The sequence below is a fragment of the Halichoerus grypus genome, chromosome 11 (assembly GCF_964656455.1).
Source record: "Halichoerus grypus chromosome 11, mHalGry1.hap1.1, whole genome shotgun sequence".
Taxonomy (NCBI): Eukaryota; Metazoa; Chordata; class Mammalia; order Carnivora; family Phocidae; genus Halichoerus; species Halichoerus grypus.
The window spans coordinates 73543808-73560249 of record NC_135722.1 but is presented as its reverse complement, the minus strand read 5'-3'; the positions used below and the strand labels follow the sequence as shown (position 1 = coordinate 73560249).

At 36.7% G+C, this 16442-nt stretch overlaps 1 protein-coding gene across 5 annotated transcripts in view; it reads left to right on the top strand.

The window, feature by feature from the left end:
* SLC36A4 (solute carrier family 36 member 4) overlaps positions 1-16442 on the top strand; it is a 60622-nt gene that overhangs the window by 22823 nt on the left and 21357 nt on the right. For 4 of the 5 annotated variants that reach the window (XM_078058680.1, XM_036111821.2, XM_078058679.1 and 1 more), the window contains 3 exons: positions 4645-4872; positions 7026-7124; positions 13592-13761. In XM_078058680.1, coding sequence (XP_077914806.1) covers positions 4645-4872; positions 7026-7124; positions 13592-13761 — 497 coding nt within the window. The remainder of the gene's footprint in view (positions 1-4644; positions 4873-7025; positions 7125-13591; positions 13762-16442) is intronic. The other variant, XM_036111823.2, reaches the window with a different exon arrangement.

Here is a 16442-nt window from a genome sequence, read left to right as displayed (position 1 = left end):
AAAAATGTGCAGTATTCTGTAATTCTCTCCATCCTTTTAGGGTTTGCTTTAAAAGGAAGTGGTTTGCAGTCTTGGTAGAGACTGTCAATTTGAACAAACATGCAAAGCACTGAAATAAAAAAGCTCCCCTATCAAAACAATGCCAAAACACATTTCTTTATGCACTCTAGCTTGTAACTAGTACATTACACCCTGTTCTTCTTTAATCATTACTTTAATCAATAACGTTTATTAACTATGCACATGTGCATGGTGCAATAGTAGACATTTTACATAGTAATATATAGTACTTGTAGGTATTTTAATGCAAAATGATGATGTGAATATGTTTTCTAAAGAATCTAAATGTAAATATATAAGTATATATTTGGCTCACTTTTTCAAGTATAAAGTATGCTTCATATACATTTAGACCAGGAATGGCAAACTTTTTCTGGAAAGGGCCAGATAATAAATATTTTCAGTTTTGCAGGCCATATGGTCTTCTCAACTTAGCCATAGAGAATAATATATAAACATATATGGTAATATCCCAATAAAGTTATATTTGCAAAATTAAGTGGTAGGCTGGATTTGGTGTATGGGCCATAATTTGCTAAAGCCCCTAGCTTAGATTTTTAATGTTGGAAAGGCTCATTGAGTCAACCCTTCTTTATAAATAAGAGAGTTGATGCTTTCATTAGCATTGCTTGTTATAGATGATGTGCTTTTGATTTACAAGTATTTAATTCCACAAGTTGCATATTCTTTGGACTATTAACTCAGTCAAGAGGCTATCTGTTGTTAAGAACTGATAAGACACACCACTTTACCAGTCATTTACGTAGAAGACAGTGGAAATGATCCTTTTTTAGGATTGTACAGCTTGGTAGTAATGTATCTTCTAATATCTCCTAAGAGAGCTACCAAAAAGCTTGATTTGAATTTATGGATAATGCTAATAATGCCTTACAACGTTACATTAATAAAGTATGACATTTTTCATTTAGTCTTTACAACTTCTTTGTAATGTACAACGCTCATTTTTTGAATGTGTGAATTGACTCTCACAAAGCATGAGCAGTGTGCCCTAAGTCATGTGAATTAAGCTGAGACCTAAGTCTGTGACCCAGCTGCCACCCAGTATATTAACTGCTGATCGTTGGACAGGATCTTGTCTGATTTTAGCTGTGTGTGTGCATATGATGTAATAGATGTCTATAAGCTTAGGGTTGGTGACTTTTTCCTGCAAAATGTTATCAGTTTCTTCCAAAGTAGATTGGAAGAATGTAACTCATTTGCACATATTCTAAGAAGACCAGGTAGAAAAAGTGGCTTTCTGGGAAGTAAGGAGAATGCCTGCTGTAGATAGAAGGACAAAAGTCCTTTTGAGGTATAAAAAGCAACATGGAAAAAGATACTCAGACTTGAGAAAAGTTGAAAGCAATAGTGAGCACCTCGCCTTGGCAGAGGAGACAGATGGTCACTGAAACAGCAGTGTCAGAGATGTTCACTGCCACATTTTAGAGCAGACTCCAGCAGTAGACACACTGCTTGATTATGCCTTACCAATTACTGCTACTGTTAGAGTTAAAAACTCTAAGTTTATTACTGCATTAATCTACATAAAATCAAAGGTGCAATATTTTATCAAATCAAAGAACTCAGGGTTTAGTTACCATACAGATGTGTGAACATCCTGCTCTGTAACTGCCACAGGGCTGTTCTTGGTCCCATTAGGTCATTGTGAGCATTAGGCAGGGGGAAAGGGGTGGGTAGTGCCTCCAAGGATTCTAGCCCATCGTGGTTATAGTAGCTCCTCTCTGTTCTTACTCTAAGATACTCTAGAAAATTTCAGGTGGATAAAACAGTATATATGGGCATGAAGAGTGGGGAAGGAATATTACATTAACAGAAAAAAATATATAACGATACCTAAGACCATGGACTTTAGAGATAGAAGATCCAAATTCAAGTCTCCACTCTCTCCATTTTAAGTCACACATTGGACAAGATCTCCTGATCCCTGGTCAAACCTCAGTTTCCTTATTTGTAAAATGGGAATAGCAACAAAATCTCCCATTGTTCCTCCTAAACTTATCCTGAGGCTCAGCTGATAAGAGGTTTGTGAAACCCTTTGCAAAAAGTAAAGTAGTATACAAATATAGGGTGTTAAGGCTTTAATTCTGCATTTATTTTAGCTTTGCTGAAGAACATAATCTACCTTTGGAATTTTAACCATTAGATTACTGAATCATTGAAAACTAATAAGTAGTAGATGTTAGTAAATTTAAGCTTTAAATGGAAACAACTGAATTTAGTAATTTTATTTTATAATATTTATTTCAGTGTTTTGCATTTTGGTAAACATGTGAGATCATAGGAAGTCCTATTAGATAGCCAATATCTGTCTCTAGAGGGCACCAAAGGACTCAAATGTTTACCTGAATCTTGCTCTGGGTATGTATCTACACTTTATTTTATTTTTTAATCCTGACAATTTTTATAACCATATTTCTGCCAAAGAATACTAAATTATTATGAGATATTTGTGACAGAATTAATTTCATATTCCCAACCATCTCATCATTCAAACTACCCTTTTTAAAATTGGTTATGTAACTGATTTTCTCTTGCCAGGTATCCTTGTTAGAGCTTAATTTTGATCATTACCTAATCTGCTTATTGGCGGTACTTCTTGGATACAGAAGCATTTGGCTATAAATAATTTTGTAACTGGGAAAATTGAGTCAACAAAGTATACTTTTAAAAACCAAGTAATGTGAATTACCAATCTTTCTTCTATTTCAAGTTATAGAATATGAAATATAAAGTTTTGATGAGCAGTTACGAGGTAAATGTGAGGTATGCATTTCTTAAATGGTTCATGGTGTAACCTGAGAGTTTGTTAGTCCAGTATGAGTTACAAGTTGCCTATCTAGCTTAAAACTAGTAGATATATTCCCTACAGTTTAAGATGATGTGTACATTTGTAGTGACACTAAACATTGCTTATCATAAATTGTAAGTATAAAATTAAAAGAAACAACTTGAATTGTTAATCATACTATAATTTTGTTCTAAACTTCTGCTTGTGGGACTCTTAATACTTAGTATATTTAGAAAGAGAGATGTCAGAGTAAAGGCCAGGCGCCTACTTGGCAGGGCCCCCTCCCGGATTGGAGTATTTGGTCAAGTTAGAGCATCCAGCTGTTGCAAGCTAAATTCTAGTCTCACTCCTGGGCTGGAATCTTAGAACTACCACTTACTGATTTGATATTATGTAAGTTTTTTTAACCCTCCCTAATCCTCAGTTTTCTCAACCACAAATTAAAATTAATACTACCACCAACCTCAGGGCGTTGTTTTGAGGATGAGATGAGATGTTGTGTATCACGTATTTAGTTCAGTCCTCAAAAAATGCTTCCTATTATTACTATAGGGTCTGGTTCTTAAGAATTGATGTATTCAGAGACTTGATCATGTTATTGTGTTCAATGGAGGGGTACAGTGTTTGGGGGAAAATAGCTTTTCACTAGTATTTAAGTTATAATATTCTCTGCCTCTGCTTTGAATTTTTAAAAATGTTTTTAAAATCCTCTATAATTTCATTTCTATTTTAGTAAGTTGGATTATGTGATTAATTGAATAAGAGATGATTTTTAATATATGGAACCTATAAATTATTGTATCTCGAACACTGAATGTTGGTTTATAGAAGTGGCTGAATAAATTTTAAGGTAAAACTGATTTATTGAAGTTTTTTGCTCTAGCAAAAATTTATCTACATCTAACACATGGTCATGAATGAATTTAGTGGATTCTTAATAAGTATTTATTGATAGTGATGATAATTTAAAAACAGTTGTTTTATAAAACAGTTTTAAAGCTAGACTATGATTTCTAAACTTTATTTTGACAACTGTACATTTCTAAGATGTACTTAAGAGCTTGTTTCCTCCTCTGAAGAAAATAAGTCAGAGTAGGATATCCAGAGTAGAATATGGTCATTCTTGACAAGTATGTATCCACTTTTGATTATCTCAAAAACAAATTGAACCTTTGCGCAGGGATCATGAGCACAAAACTTCAAAATAAATTAGTAAATTCATCCTCATAATTTTCTTTTTTTTTTTTTTAAGATTTTATTTATTTATTTGAGAGAGAGAGCATGAGAGGGGGGAGGGTCAGAGGGAGAAGCAGACTCCCCACCGAGCAGGGAGCCCGATGTGGGACTCGATCCTGGGACTCCAGGATCATGACCTGAGCTGAAGGCAGTTGCTTAACCAACTGAGCCACCCAGGCACCCATCCTCATAATTTTCTAGTGAACTTTCTTTTTACAGTATGATAAAAGAAGTTATTTTGCAAAGAAGATTATCCTATTTTATGATGTAATATATGGTGATTAACATAACAATAAAAAATTTTTAAAAATTTCAAATACAAAAAAAAAGATTATCCTATTTTAATTATCCTTAAATTTGATAAATATATATTTCCAGGAAGCTATAATATCTTGAAAAAATGTAAATATTTGATTTATTGTAAAGGAATTTATCATAGAGTGTATAGATAATAAATTTCTTTATATTTTTTTATTTATAAGTTGATGGAAGTTTTTTTTTTTCCCCCTCTTTCTTATTCTCCTGGTAATCCTATATAGGTTCATGAAGGATTCCTGGAGAGTAAAGTGTTTCTTTTGAATAGTACCAATTCATCAAACCCTTGTGAGAGAAGAAGTATTGACCTAAGGATATATATGCTTTGCTTTCTTCCATTCATAATTCTTTTGGTCTTCATTCGTGAGCTAAAGAATCTATTTGTGCTTTCATTCCTTGCCAACATTTCCATGGCTGTCAGCCTTGTGATAATTTATCAGTATGTCATTAGGGTAAGTATAATGTGTTTTTAACTGAGTGTCATATGTTTCTTAATAAGTAAATTCTTTGTTTACTTTGGAGGTAAAAGTAATGGTATGTAAAGACCCCTACTTCATTATGTGGCACACAGGAGATAATCAGTCAGCTTTGGTCTCCTTTTGGGGGATACCGATCAGCTGGAAAGGTGTGTGACATAGAGCAGAGGTTTTGTATTCAGGTCTGGTTTTAAATCTTGGTAAATATGCTTCTGGGCTTTATGACATTGCTGCAGAAGAGAGTAATACCTACCCTAGTAAGCTGTGAGATTTAGGATCATGCCTCAGCACACTGTATAACATGAAACAAAGACCTCATTAGTGTTTTGTTTACTCTTTTAAGATTTGAACCAGTCTCCAGATGGGAGGATAGATATAATTTTATAATTTTCTTTACTTCTGAACCTTTATTTGCTGCCACCACCTCAGTTCACTGCCACTATCTTAGTCCATAACCTCTTTATTGGAAGTATGCAACCTCAACTGATTTCATTGTCCGTTGTCTGGGGAGCCTAACAATAAAAGAAGTATTCCTAAAAAAAAAAAAAATTGATGGGATTCAGGGGATCTGCAAATCCATTAAAAGTATTTGCAAGATTTAATGTTTCTGTATGTATATATGCATTCTTCTACTGAGCAGTGTATAGCTTTCATTTCTCAAAGGGGCCAATGACTCAGAAAAGGTCAAGCATCCCTGTGCTATTCTTTTCTGATCCAATCTATTTTATATATTATTGCTGCAATTGTTCTAAAATCTCCACTGGCAATTTATTACAAACTCTGTTTCATACCTGCCCCCCAAATTCCAAAACCTGTAGACGTTTTCTTATTGCACATAAGAGTGGAAGGGGACAGGCAGGAAGGTCTCATAAGGCTTTCTGTAGTTCATGACCCCTTAGATGAACATGTAAGAGTTAGTGGAGCAGAAAAGGAGGTTCCTTAGGTAGAGGGAACAGTGTGAGTCTTGACTAACAGTTAGTGTTATCAAATGACTCAAACACTTACTACCCTTTTCATTTTGCCCATAGCTTGTGTTTTCCATCATGTATCACCATCATATCACACAAGTCTCCCTGTGCTTCAGATGTTCTAGACCTCTCTATTTCCCAGATTATCCATGTGCTTTCACACTTCAGTTTCTTTTTTCATCCTCTTTCCTTGGCCTTGAATTCCACTTCCAATTAGGTAAGGCAGAGAACACAGGATGGTAAGCAGAGTGGGAACCAGTCTTGGGGTGGCTGGAAGCGGTAGCCATCATGGAACCAGAGATCTTGAACAAGATGTGCATTTGTGAGTTTCCAGATAGTGAAAGTTGGAACAAGACTATGCGTCAAGACCTAGTAATCAAAGCCAGAATCAAGGAATATGTACAAATAATAAGGGTAATAGTAACTGTCTAGGTAAAGAGTAAGACACTGCGGGGTGCCTGGGTGGCTCAGTCGTTAAGCATCTGCCTTCAGCTCAGGTCATGATCCCAGGGTCCTGGGATCGAGCCCCACATCGGGCTCCCTGCTTGGCAGGAAGCCTGCTTCTCCCTCTCCCACTCCCCTGCTTGTGTTCCTGCTCTTGCTGTCTCTCTCTCTGTCAAATAAATAAATAAAATCTTAAAAAAAAAAAAAAAAAAGAGTAAGACACTGAGACCAGGAGGAGACCTGTACTAGGAAGCAGCAGAGTTATGAGGTAAAAAGCCAAAGTCAGGAACCAGGTACCTTGGAAACTGAAAGAGCAATGAAGACAGAGTAGAAAATGGATTTCACTGGACACCATGAGCAGTGGTTGATACTATGGCTCTCAGCTCAGATTGAGTATGCTTATGTATTTCCTGTTGTGCCAGGAGCCATACCCAGAGTGAACAGCCCGGGACTTGAAGGTGGAAGCAGGTAATCAGGAGCATTTAGCCCAGATGGAATGTGCGGGCACGAGGGAAGCAGTGGCTCTTGGCAGTGAAGTCCTAACAGCTTGGCTGCATTTAACATAGGATGCTTAAAGTGTTTATTGAAAGAATTATTCACTTTTATAACATACATTTGCTGTTGTGAAGCTCAGAAGTGTATGATTTTGCTCTTTATTTTAAATTCTTTAAAATAAGTAAAGATACAACTTCTCTTATTTTTTCTCTCTTTCTCCAGAATATGCCAGATCCCCACAACCTTCCAATAGTGGCTGGTTGGAAAAAATACCCACTCTTTTTTGGTACTGCTGTGTTTGCTTTTGAAGGCATAGGAGTGGTAAGGATTTACTCTTTATTATTATTTTTAAAAATTTTAAGTCAACACAAAGATTTATGTAGTCAAACTACATTTAAAAATGCATTTTTCTTTTTTGTTGCCATTTTCTTCATTGCCAGAACACTATTTGTAGTTTTGTAGCTTAGACTTGAATTATAGCTTAGTTTAGATGATTTTTAACATTTTATTATGGAAATTTTCAAGCCTAAGACAAAATCTAGAGAATAGCATGATGAACTCTTGTGTAAGCATCACCCAGCTTCAAAAATCGACTCATGGCCAGTTTTGTTTTATCTGTATTCCATCTACTCTGCCAAGCCCAGGTTACATTCAGACAGATCCCAAACATCATATTTTATAGACTAGATGATTTGAAATGAATTGAAATTGTTACAAAGTTACTATTACATAGAAGAATCAAATATAAATTCTCCCCTTAGATTTACACATATCATATTTGTTTTGAGAAATGATGTTATCATAAAGCTAATACCAAGAAATACAAGCACCCTGAGGATTCTAAGATCTTAAATATTTCCATTTAAGATGCTTCCAGTTTATTTAAAGCCTGGAATGTGTAGATTTGGGGAAAACAGAATATCACTCTCTGCTCTATAGCTTATGTTTCATTGTCTGATGGTTTGGTATGGGAGGGAAACCACTTAAACATATCTATATGAACTACAGATGAAATAAGACCTAGAAGACAATTTTATACTATTTTACTTGGGTTCTTGCTCTCTCTGAATTCTCCTTTAGAGAATTCTCACAAATTCTTACAGTTCCATTTATCAAACGGTTACAGACATAACTGCAGATTTTCATTTCTGTCTTTAACCAGTAAGTTCTAGTTAACTATTGGACATTTCCAGTTAAGTTGTTCCTCTAACATCTCAAGTTCGACAGCTCCGAGTCTGACATAGACTTTCTTAATCCAAAACCAGCTTCACTTTCTCATTTCCCTATTTCTTTTAGTTTTATTTTCAGTTGCTCAAGCTTGAAACATTGGAGCATTTCCTTTCACTTTGTCCCTGGTTCCCCTATTCCATCGGTAATTAAGGCATGTTTATTTTTCTTTCATATTTCCCCATAAATGAAATTACATTTAAAACACCCACAGTGTTGCTAACCCCAGAGAGAGCCTACATAAATGTGAATTTCCTTCCTTTCCTCCTTTTCTAGCTGCACTGGCACCATTCTTAACCATAGCCTCTTATTTCAGGTCTGGATTATCTCCAGAACATCAGATGGTTCTCCCTTCTATTAACCAGTTAATATTTCCATGTGGACCTCACTTACCTAAAAAGTAGAGCTATTACTGGAGTTATTGTCACATAGGGTTATTGTGAGGACTACATGAGATGCTGCCTGCAAAGCATCTAGAATAATACGTGGCAGGGGGTGGTCCAAGATGGCAGTAGGGAAAGATCCTGAATGCCCCTTCTCCCTGGACACACTACAGCTACAGCTACATATGGAATAATTGCCTCTGAGCAGGAGCTGAAAATTAGCTGAACAGCTGCTCCACAACAAGGAACAATAGGGCCACCTCAAGACGGATAGGAGAGACAGAGATGTGGGCTCACCAAAAACTCTACCTCTGGTGCAGCAACCCAATATAGGCAGGCATCTTACAAGCCCAGAGCCTTTCCCTAGGGAGCAAGGGGTTTGTGTCCCACAGCAGGCAGCCCAGCCCTTGAGACCTGCACTGGAGAGACAAGCCTCTAATGGAGCTTCCATCCATAGGACCCAAAGGGCTGTTGGGATCTGAGAAACTCCTTCTAAAGGGCTTGCATGTGGACTTACCTGCCCCAGAACCTAGCATAGAAGCTGCAGTTTGAAAGTTGCCTAGACTCTATGTGAAGGAGATTCATTTGCTAATCTTAAAGCATCTGCTGGAGGGATGGGGACAAGTTGGGACTTTCTCCAGGGATGGTGAGCACCATATCTGTAGTCTCCCTCTATGATGCTAGTGCAGGTGGACACTCACAAACACAGCAATCTCCCAATGGCTTGCTAACACTGGTGGGCCTGCCCTGCCCTTGGTGTTCTTCCCCTGCCTTACTAAAGCTGTGGGCAAGTGTAGTCCACACAGGGGTGCCCCTTGATCACCTGGCCCTCGTGGCTAGGGGGGTTTGTGTTCCAGGGCCCCATAGGACTTTAACAATGGGAATGACAGTTCTTGGCAGCATGCCACGCTGAGGACACTGCACAGACAACAGACTGAAATGCACCCCAAGTCAGCCAGTGAAAAAGGCCTATTTACGGTGCTGAAGCTTTAACCCGAGGGACAGGCTTCAGGTTTGCCACATATCTCAAGGCTACAGAAGCGCTCTCAGGGAACATAGACAGGGAAATACCATCTCGTGCCCTCCTTTGGTCTTGTTACAGCTTTCTGGTACCTCCCAGAAAGGGGCTTATACAGTTATCTGAAACCTTGACTTTTACAACTGTTCCCCCAGGGGACCCTCCACATCTCTTGGTCTAGAGGCCAGCAGGGTTTACAATTATGGTCCCATAGGACTGTGTATTTCTATACTTTAAAAGCTGCTGCCTGAGGATCTGACTTCCAGTCATCCTGAAACTTGGCACTGAGATCCCTACATTGGAACACTGGCAGCTCTTGGCACACCTTCAACAACTGAAATTTATCAAGAATAAATCAGGCTACTTAGATAATCACAAAGGTCCAAGAGACAACCAAGAACTAGGTCAAGGTTGAATGATAGAGTTCATCTTCTACACAAGGTCACTCCTTCAAGACTGGGAAATGTAGCTGTTTCAGCTAATACATAGAAACAAACACAGAGAGTCAAGAAAAATGAGGTACAGGAATATGTTCCAAATGAAGGAACAAGACAAAACTTCAGAAAAAGACCTTAGTGAAATGGAGATAAGTAATCTACCTGATAAAGTGTTCAAAGTCATGGTCATAAAGATGCTCCTGGAACTTGGGAGAAGAATGGATATTCTTCAACAAAGCAAAAGAAAAATGTAAGTACCAAACAGAAGTCATAAAGCTGAAGAATACATTACTGAACTGAAAAATATACTAGAGGGCTTCAAAAGCAGACCAGATGAAGCAGAAGAACTGATCAGTGACCTCAAAGACAGGGCAGTGGAACTCACTCAAACAGAACAGCAAAAAGAAGAATTTGACACCAGACAGAATAGCATTTGTGATATAGGGATTGTAGAAGGAGGAGAGAGAAAAAGAGGCATAAAATAATAAAGAAATAATGGCTGGAAAATTCCCTAACCTGGGGAAGGAAACAGACATCCAGATAGTTCCAAATAAGATGAACCCAAAGAGAACCACACTGAGACACATAACTAAAATGTCAAAAGTTAAAGAGGAAATCTTAAATGCAATAAGAGAAAAACAACTTGTTTCATACAAGGGAACCCCCATGAGGCTGTTAGCTGATTTTTTACCAGAAAAATCAGAAGGGAGTAGCATGATATATTCAAAGTACTGAAAGGAAAAAAACTTCCAACCAAGAATACTCTACTTGGCAAGGTTATCATTTGGAATTGAAGGAGCACTTAACCTGAATGAAAGTGCGAGCATGGGCATCCTTGACTTGTTCCTGATCATAGAGGAAAAGCTCTCAACTTTTCATTGTTGAGTTGATGCTAGCTGTGGGCCTGTCATATATGGCCTTTATTATGTTGAATAATGTTCCCTGTATACACACTTCATTGAGTGTTTTTATCATGAACAAATACTGAATTTTGTAAGTGCTTTTTCTGCATCTATGGAGATGATCATATGATTTTTATTTTTATTCTTCATTTTGTTAATTTGGTGTATGATGTTAATTAATTTGTAGATGCTGAACCATTCTTGCATCCCTGGAATAAATCCCTCTTGATCATGATATATGATCCTCTTAATGTATTGTTGAATTTGGTTTGCTAATATTTTGTTGAGGATTTTTGCATCTATGTTCATCAGGAATATTGCTTACAATTCCCTTCCTCCCTTCCTCCATTCCTTCCTTCCTTCCTTCCCTTCTTCCCTCCTCCTCCTCCTCCTCCTTCTTCTTCTTCTCTTTCTTCTTCTTCTTTCTTCTTCTTCTTCTTCTTCTCCTTCCTCCTCCTCCTCCTCCTCCTCCCTCTCCTCCTCCTCCTGCCCTTCCTCCTCTTCCTCCTCCTCCTCCTTCCTTCCTTCCTTCCTTCCTTCTTCCTTCTTCCTTCTTCCTTTTCTTCATGTCCTTGTCTAGTTTTGGTATCAGGGTAATGCTGGCATAGTAAATGAGTTTGGAAATATTCCCTCCTCTTCGGTTTTCTGGAAGTATCTGAAAAAGATAGGTATTTAAATATTTTTTGAATGTTTGGTAGAATTTGCTTGTGAAGTCATCTGGTCCTGGACTTTTGTTTGTTAGGAGTTTTTTAATTACTGGTTTAATCTCCTTACTAGTAATCTTTCTGTTCTGATTTTCTAGTTCTTCATGATTCAGTCTTGGAAGATTGTGTATTTTAAGGAATTTATCCATCTCTTCCAGTTTCCTCAATTTTTTGTCATATAATTGTCCATAGTAGTCTCTTATGAACCTTTGTATTTCTGTAGTATCAGTAGTAACTTCTCTTTCATTTCTGATTTTATTTATTTGAGCCCTCTCTCCTTTTTAGTTGGTAAGTCTAGCTAAAGGTTTGCCAATTTTGCTTGGCAACTATAGGCAATAATACTTTATTGCATATTTGAAAGTTGCCAAGAGAGTAAATCTTTAAAGTTCTCATTACAGAAAAAGAAATCATAATTTTGTATGGTGACGGATAGTAACTAGACTTATTGTGGTGATCATTTTGCAGTGTATACAAATATCAAACTCTTATGTTGACAACTGAAACTAATGTTATATGCCGATTTTATCTTAATTAAAAAAGAAAAATACCTGGCATGTTGTAAGTACTCAGTAAATACTTGCTGTTATTATTTCTTAGTATCTTTTACTATATGGTCAAATCATATGGCCAAAACCTCTGAAGATTTGCCTTAAAAAACTTAACTCTTCAATTAGCCTTTTTTTCAAGGTTTTTTTTTTTCACATAATAAAAATAACTTTTTCATCTCACTAAATTGACAGACAGCAGATACAAATGGCTAGATACAGAAGCAATCACAGACATGAATATACCTGGGTTAGTGTGCACACACGTATATCACTTCAGCTGAGAGATACACCATAGCAACAGGCACACCCAGCACCCGGATCTGGACTTCTAAATACCATTCTACAACAAAAGAACCGAAGTTCTTTGGAGAAAGGTCTGATTCTAGGGCTGAAACAAGGACATTCCAGATGAGTCTAGAGCATCTTGTAGTGCTAGAAAGTATGGAAATGCTAAAACAAAACAAAACAAAAGAACGGAGGCATGCAAAGGAATACAGGAAGCAACCTGATGGAATTCACAATGACCAAAGCTGGAACAATATGAGCAACAAAATAAATAAGTGTTTTGGATTCATATTCACAGTATAAAACAAATATATATGAATGCATACTAATATAAATAAATGATTAAATAAATACATATATAGGGGGGATTCCCAAATAATTTATGTAGATGCTTCCCCTCCAGGAGGTATGGCTTAATCTCCCCAGTCCCTGGAGTATGGGCTGCATTTAGTGACTTGGCTTCCAATGAACAGAATATGATGAGAAAGAAGAAAAGACCTTTATAAGCAGAGAAACCTGGCAAACACGGCCTTAAACCAAGTGATCAAAGTTAATTTCACCAGTGGCAAATCATGTTGATAGCATGTGTGATGAGAAGGGCATTTCACCTCTATGGTATCTTGTTCTAAAACCTATAATCCCAGTGTACAGACAGCAGACAACATCAGATAGATCCCAGCAGAGAGACATTATACCAAATACCTAACCAGTGCTCCTCAAAACTGTCAAGATAATGAACAATGAGGAAGGATTACAAAACCATCACAGATCAGAGAAGACCAAGGAGATAATGGTGACAAAATGCAATGTGGCATCCTGGAAGGGACCTTGGAACAGAAAAAGGACATTAGTAGAAAAACTAGTGAAATCCAAATAAAATATGGAGTTTAATAGTAACGAACCAATGTTGGTTCTTAGTTGTAACAAGTACTTTGTAGTTTAAAATGTTAACAATAGGGCAAACTGGTCAGGGGTATATGGGAGTTTTCTGTTTATCTTTGCAACTTTTCTGTAAATCTAAAATTATTCCAAAATAAAAAGTTTATTTAAAAAAATCTGACAGATTTGCCTGCCAAGAGCTAATTTCAGATCTTTTTATTTTAAGGATTTGAAAATCTGTAGTGTAAAAAATATATATAACACCAAGAAAAATATTCAGCTGTTATGTGTCATTTTAAAGGAAATAAAATGTGCATATAAACTATAGAAAGCATAATTTGCATATATATAAGATGGGATACTAGATTGTTTTAAATTATTGTATTACCTGCATTCTCTTCTTAGGTTCTTCCACTGGAAAATCAAATGAAAGAATCAAAACGCTTCCCCCAAGCATTGAATATCGGCATGGGAATTGTTACAACCTTGTATGTAACATTAGCTACCTTAGGATATATGTGTTTCCATGATGAAATCAAAGGCAGCATAACATTAAATCTTCCCCAGGATGTCTGGTAGGTAGATATGAGTTTGTTAATCCTAGTTTGTATACTTTATAGATATAGATTACCAATATTTGGTGATAAAGGTGTATTTTTGGATTTGTGGTTTAAACATTTAAAAATTTTATTGTGATTTCTTACTTGTGTAACCTAGAATTTTTTCATAATCTTCAGAGGAGACCGTCTATGATTTTACAGATGTGCTTGGGATTCTTTAAAAAGATTAAAAATTGTAGTATATTCCAAATTTGAGTAAAATATAAAAGTAAAATGTGGATTCTTTTACTATGGACTCACTGTAATAAAAAATGTAATACTTATACTCGCTGCCAAAAAACCCAACACTCTGGATTCCTGATAAAATAATAAAACCCATCACTTATGACCCTCACTATTTTACTGGTCAGCCTTAATATGGTATGTACCCCAGATCCTTTCAGAACACAGATAGACACATTATTAAAAAATAATATGGTGCCTCTTAATATTCTCTTAATATTAGAACTATATTCTGCAAAATGAAGTAATACAGAGGGTTTTTTCCTTCTTCCAGAGATTGGTCTCTGGAGATTTTTAAAAAGGTATTGGCAGCAATTACCATGTAGACGTGCTCCCTTATTTATAAAACAGAAAGTAACTCCTTAGTTTTGACAAATACAAAGAATAAATGTTAAATTGCTCATTTAATTAATGTCCCACTGCTCGTTGAGCTGCTTGGATAGAAGTCTGTGAAACCTGAGATGTTTTTAAATATTACGTGTTCTGACTGGCATCCTATTGGTAGCTTGGGAGTTTGTCTACCTCTCAGTAGTCATCTGGACCCTGGGTTTTTATTGGAGTCGAAAATGTTGTAAGAACAAATGCATATAGGAAGCCATTTGTGATAGAATGTACCTAGAATAGTTTCCAGGTTGCACAAGGAGCAAACATGCAGTATGTTCATTTTTTTATAATTATAATTCTACTTTAGCTATGACACATTTTATAAATGTATTTCATGATGGAAACGTGTCAAATGTTATACCTTCATTTCAGACTAGAGACATGATCACAAACAAGATATGTAACTTTAAGCATTTATTTCATTAACTTACAGTTATTTATATAACTTTGTTTCTTCCAAATATGCCTCTTTTTGTAATAGTTTAATACAGGCTAGAAGCTTAAACAGCTTAATATAAGAAATAATCAAGGCTAAAAATTATGGTAGCATAATTCTTTTTTTTCAAATACTATATAATGTCTAGAAAATAGTATTTTCCCAACTTAGAATAATATTTAGAATAAATCTGAAGAATAATTTTATAAATAAAATTGACAAGTACTTTTAATAAGTCAAATATAAAATGTAAGTGGAAACAATCTCAGAATTCTTCCCTACTCTTCTTCACAGAAGTATTTAAAGAGAGAAGGGATCGAAGGGGGAGTATGCATGCATGTCAAGTTAAGATGTTCCTATTCCCAGAGAGTGAAGAGCATGGTGAAGAACAGTGGGAGAGACAAGCAGGGAATGCTGTCGGTGTTCACAACTGAGCTTGAGGGAGCCCTGATGCCCCTGCAGTAGCTCTGTGTAATCCTTGCCTTTTTCCGCACCCCCTTCCTGCCTGTCACCTTATCCTTCATTGTATGGCTTTACACTTAGAACTAGTTGCAAAGTCTTGATTAAAAAGGGACCATCACATCCTTGTCTCTGTTCAAGAAAGCCTAGCTAGTCACCTGCTTTTCATTTAGAGGAAAGGATAGTACATGTATCCTAAGAAACAAAAATCTGGAATAAAACGGAAAGCAAGTCAAGATACGTAATTCTCCTTCAGAGAACTTGTGTTGGCTAATTCCTTTTCCTTGTGGAGATAAGCCTTCTGTGGCCCGCTGTCCATTTCTTTATGGTCTCTGCCTCTGGGACAGTTAAAATAACAGCCATGACTGAGGAATAATGCAGAGGAGATACTTGTCTTTATATAGTGATAGTCTTCTGTAAAATGAGAAGTTTGGACCGGAATGATCATAGGATTATATCTAAAATTTCTTTCTTGATGTACTATGTGTGAGTCTCTTCTTCCTTTCCCTCCCTGTGCTTCAGGTGATAGGCCCAGGAAGTCAGAGAACGTGCAGTGTACTGGTTATTGTTGGTATAAAAGCTGATGGCTGTCACAAGAGCCTAGGGGGCTCATAGCTGCTAGTGATGGGAAGCTGTAAAGGGCTTTTGATGCCATGTGACTTACATTCTCAGAATTCAGAACGGGTAGTCCTACAAGAAAATGCTGAATTAGAAAGCAGCCCCAGGATAAAGCAAGTATGGATTAGAGAAGCTCCAAGTTATTAACTGTTTATTGATTGAGGTATCACCTTTTAAAACTAGTTACGAGTAGTATTATTCAGTGTATCACATTTAGATTTTGAAGCAAAGATTGTGTTTTAAAGATGATAAGTAGGGGCGCCTGGGTGGCTCAGTCGTTAAGTGTCTGCCTTCAGCTCAGGTCGTGATCCCAGGGTCCTGGGATCGAGCCCTGTATGGGGCTCCCTGCTCAGCGGGGAGCCTGCTTCTCCCTCTCCCTCTGCCATTACCCCCGCTTGTGCTCTCTGGCTCTATCTCTCTGTCAAATAAATAAATAAAATCTTAAAAAAAAAAAAAAAAAACTTTGGCAGTGAATTTTAAAATACTTTTTAATGTGCATTAAGTGTTATTTAAAATT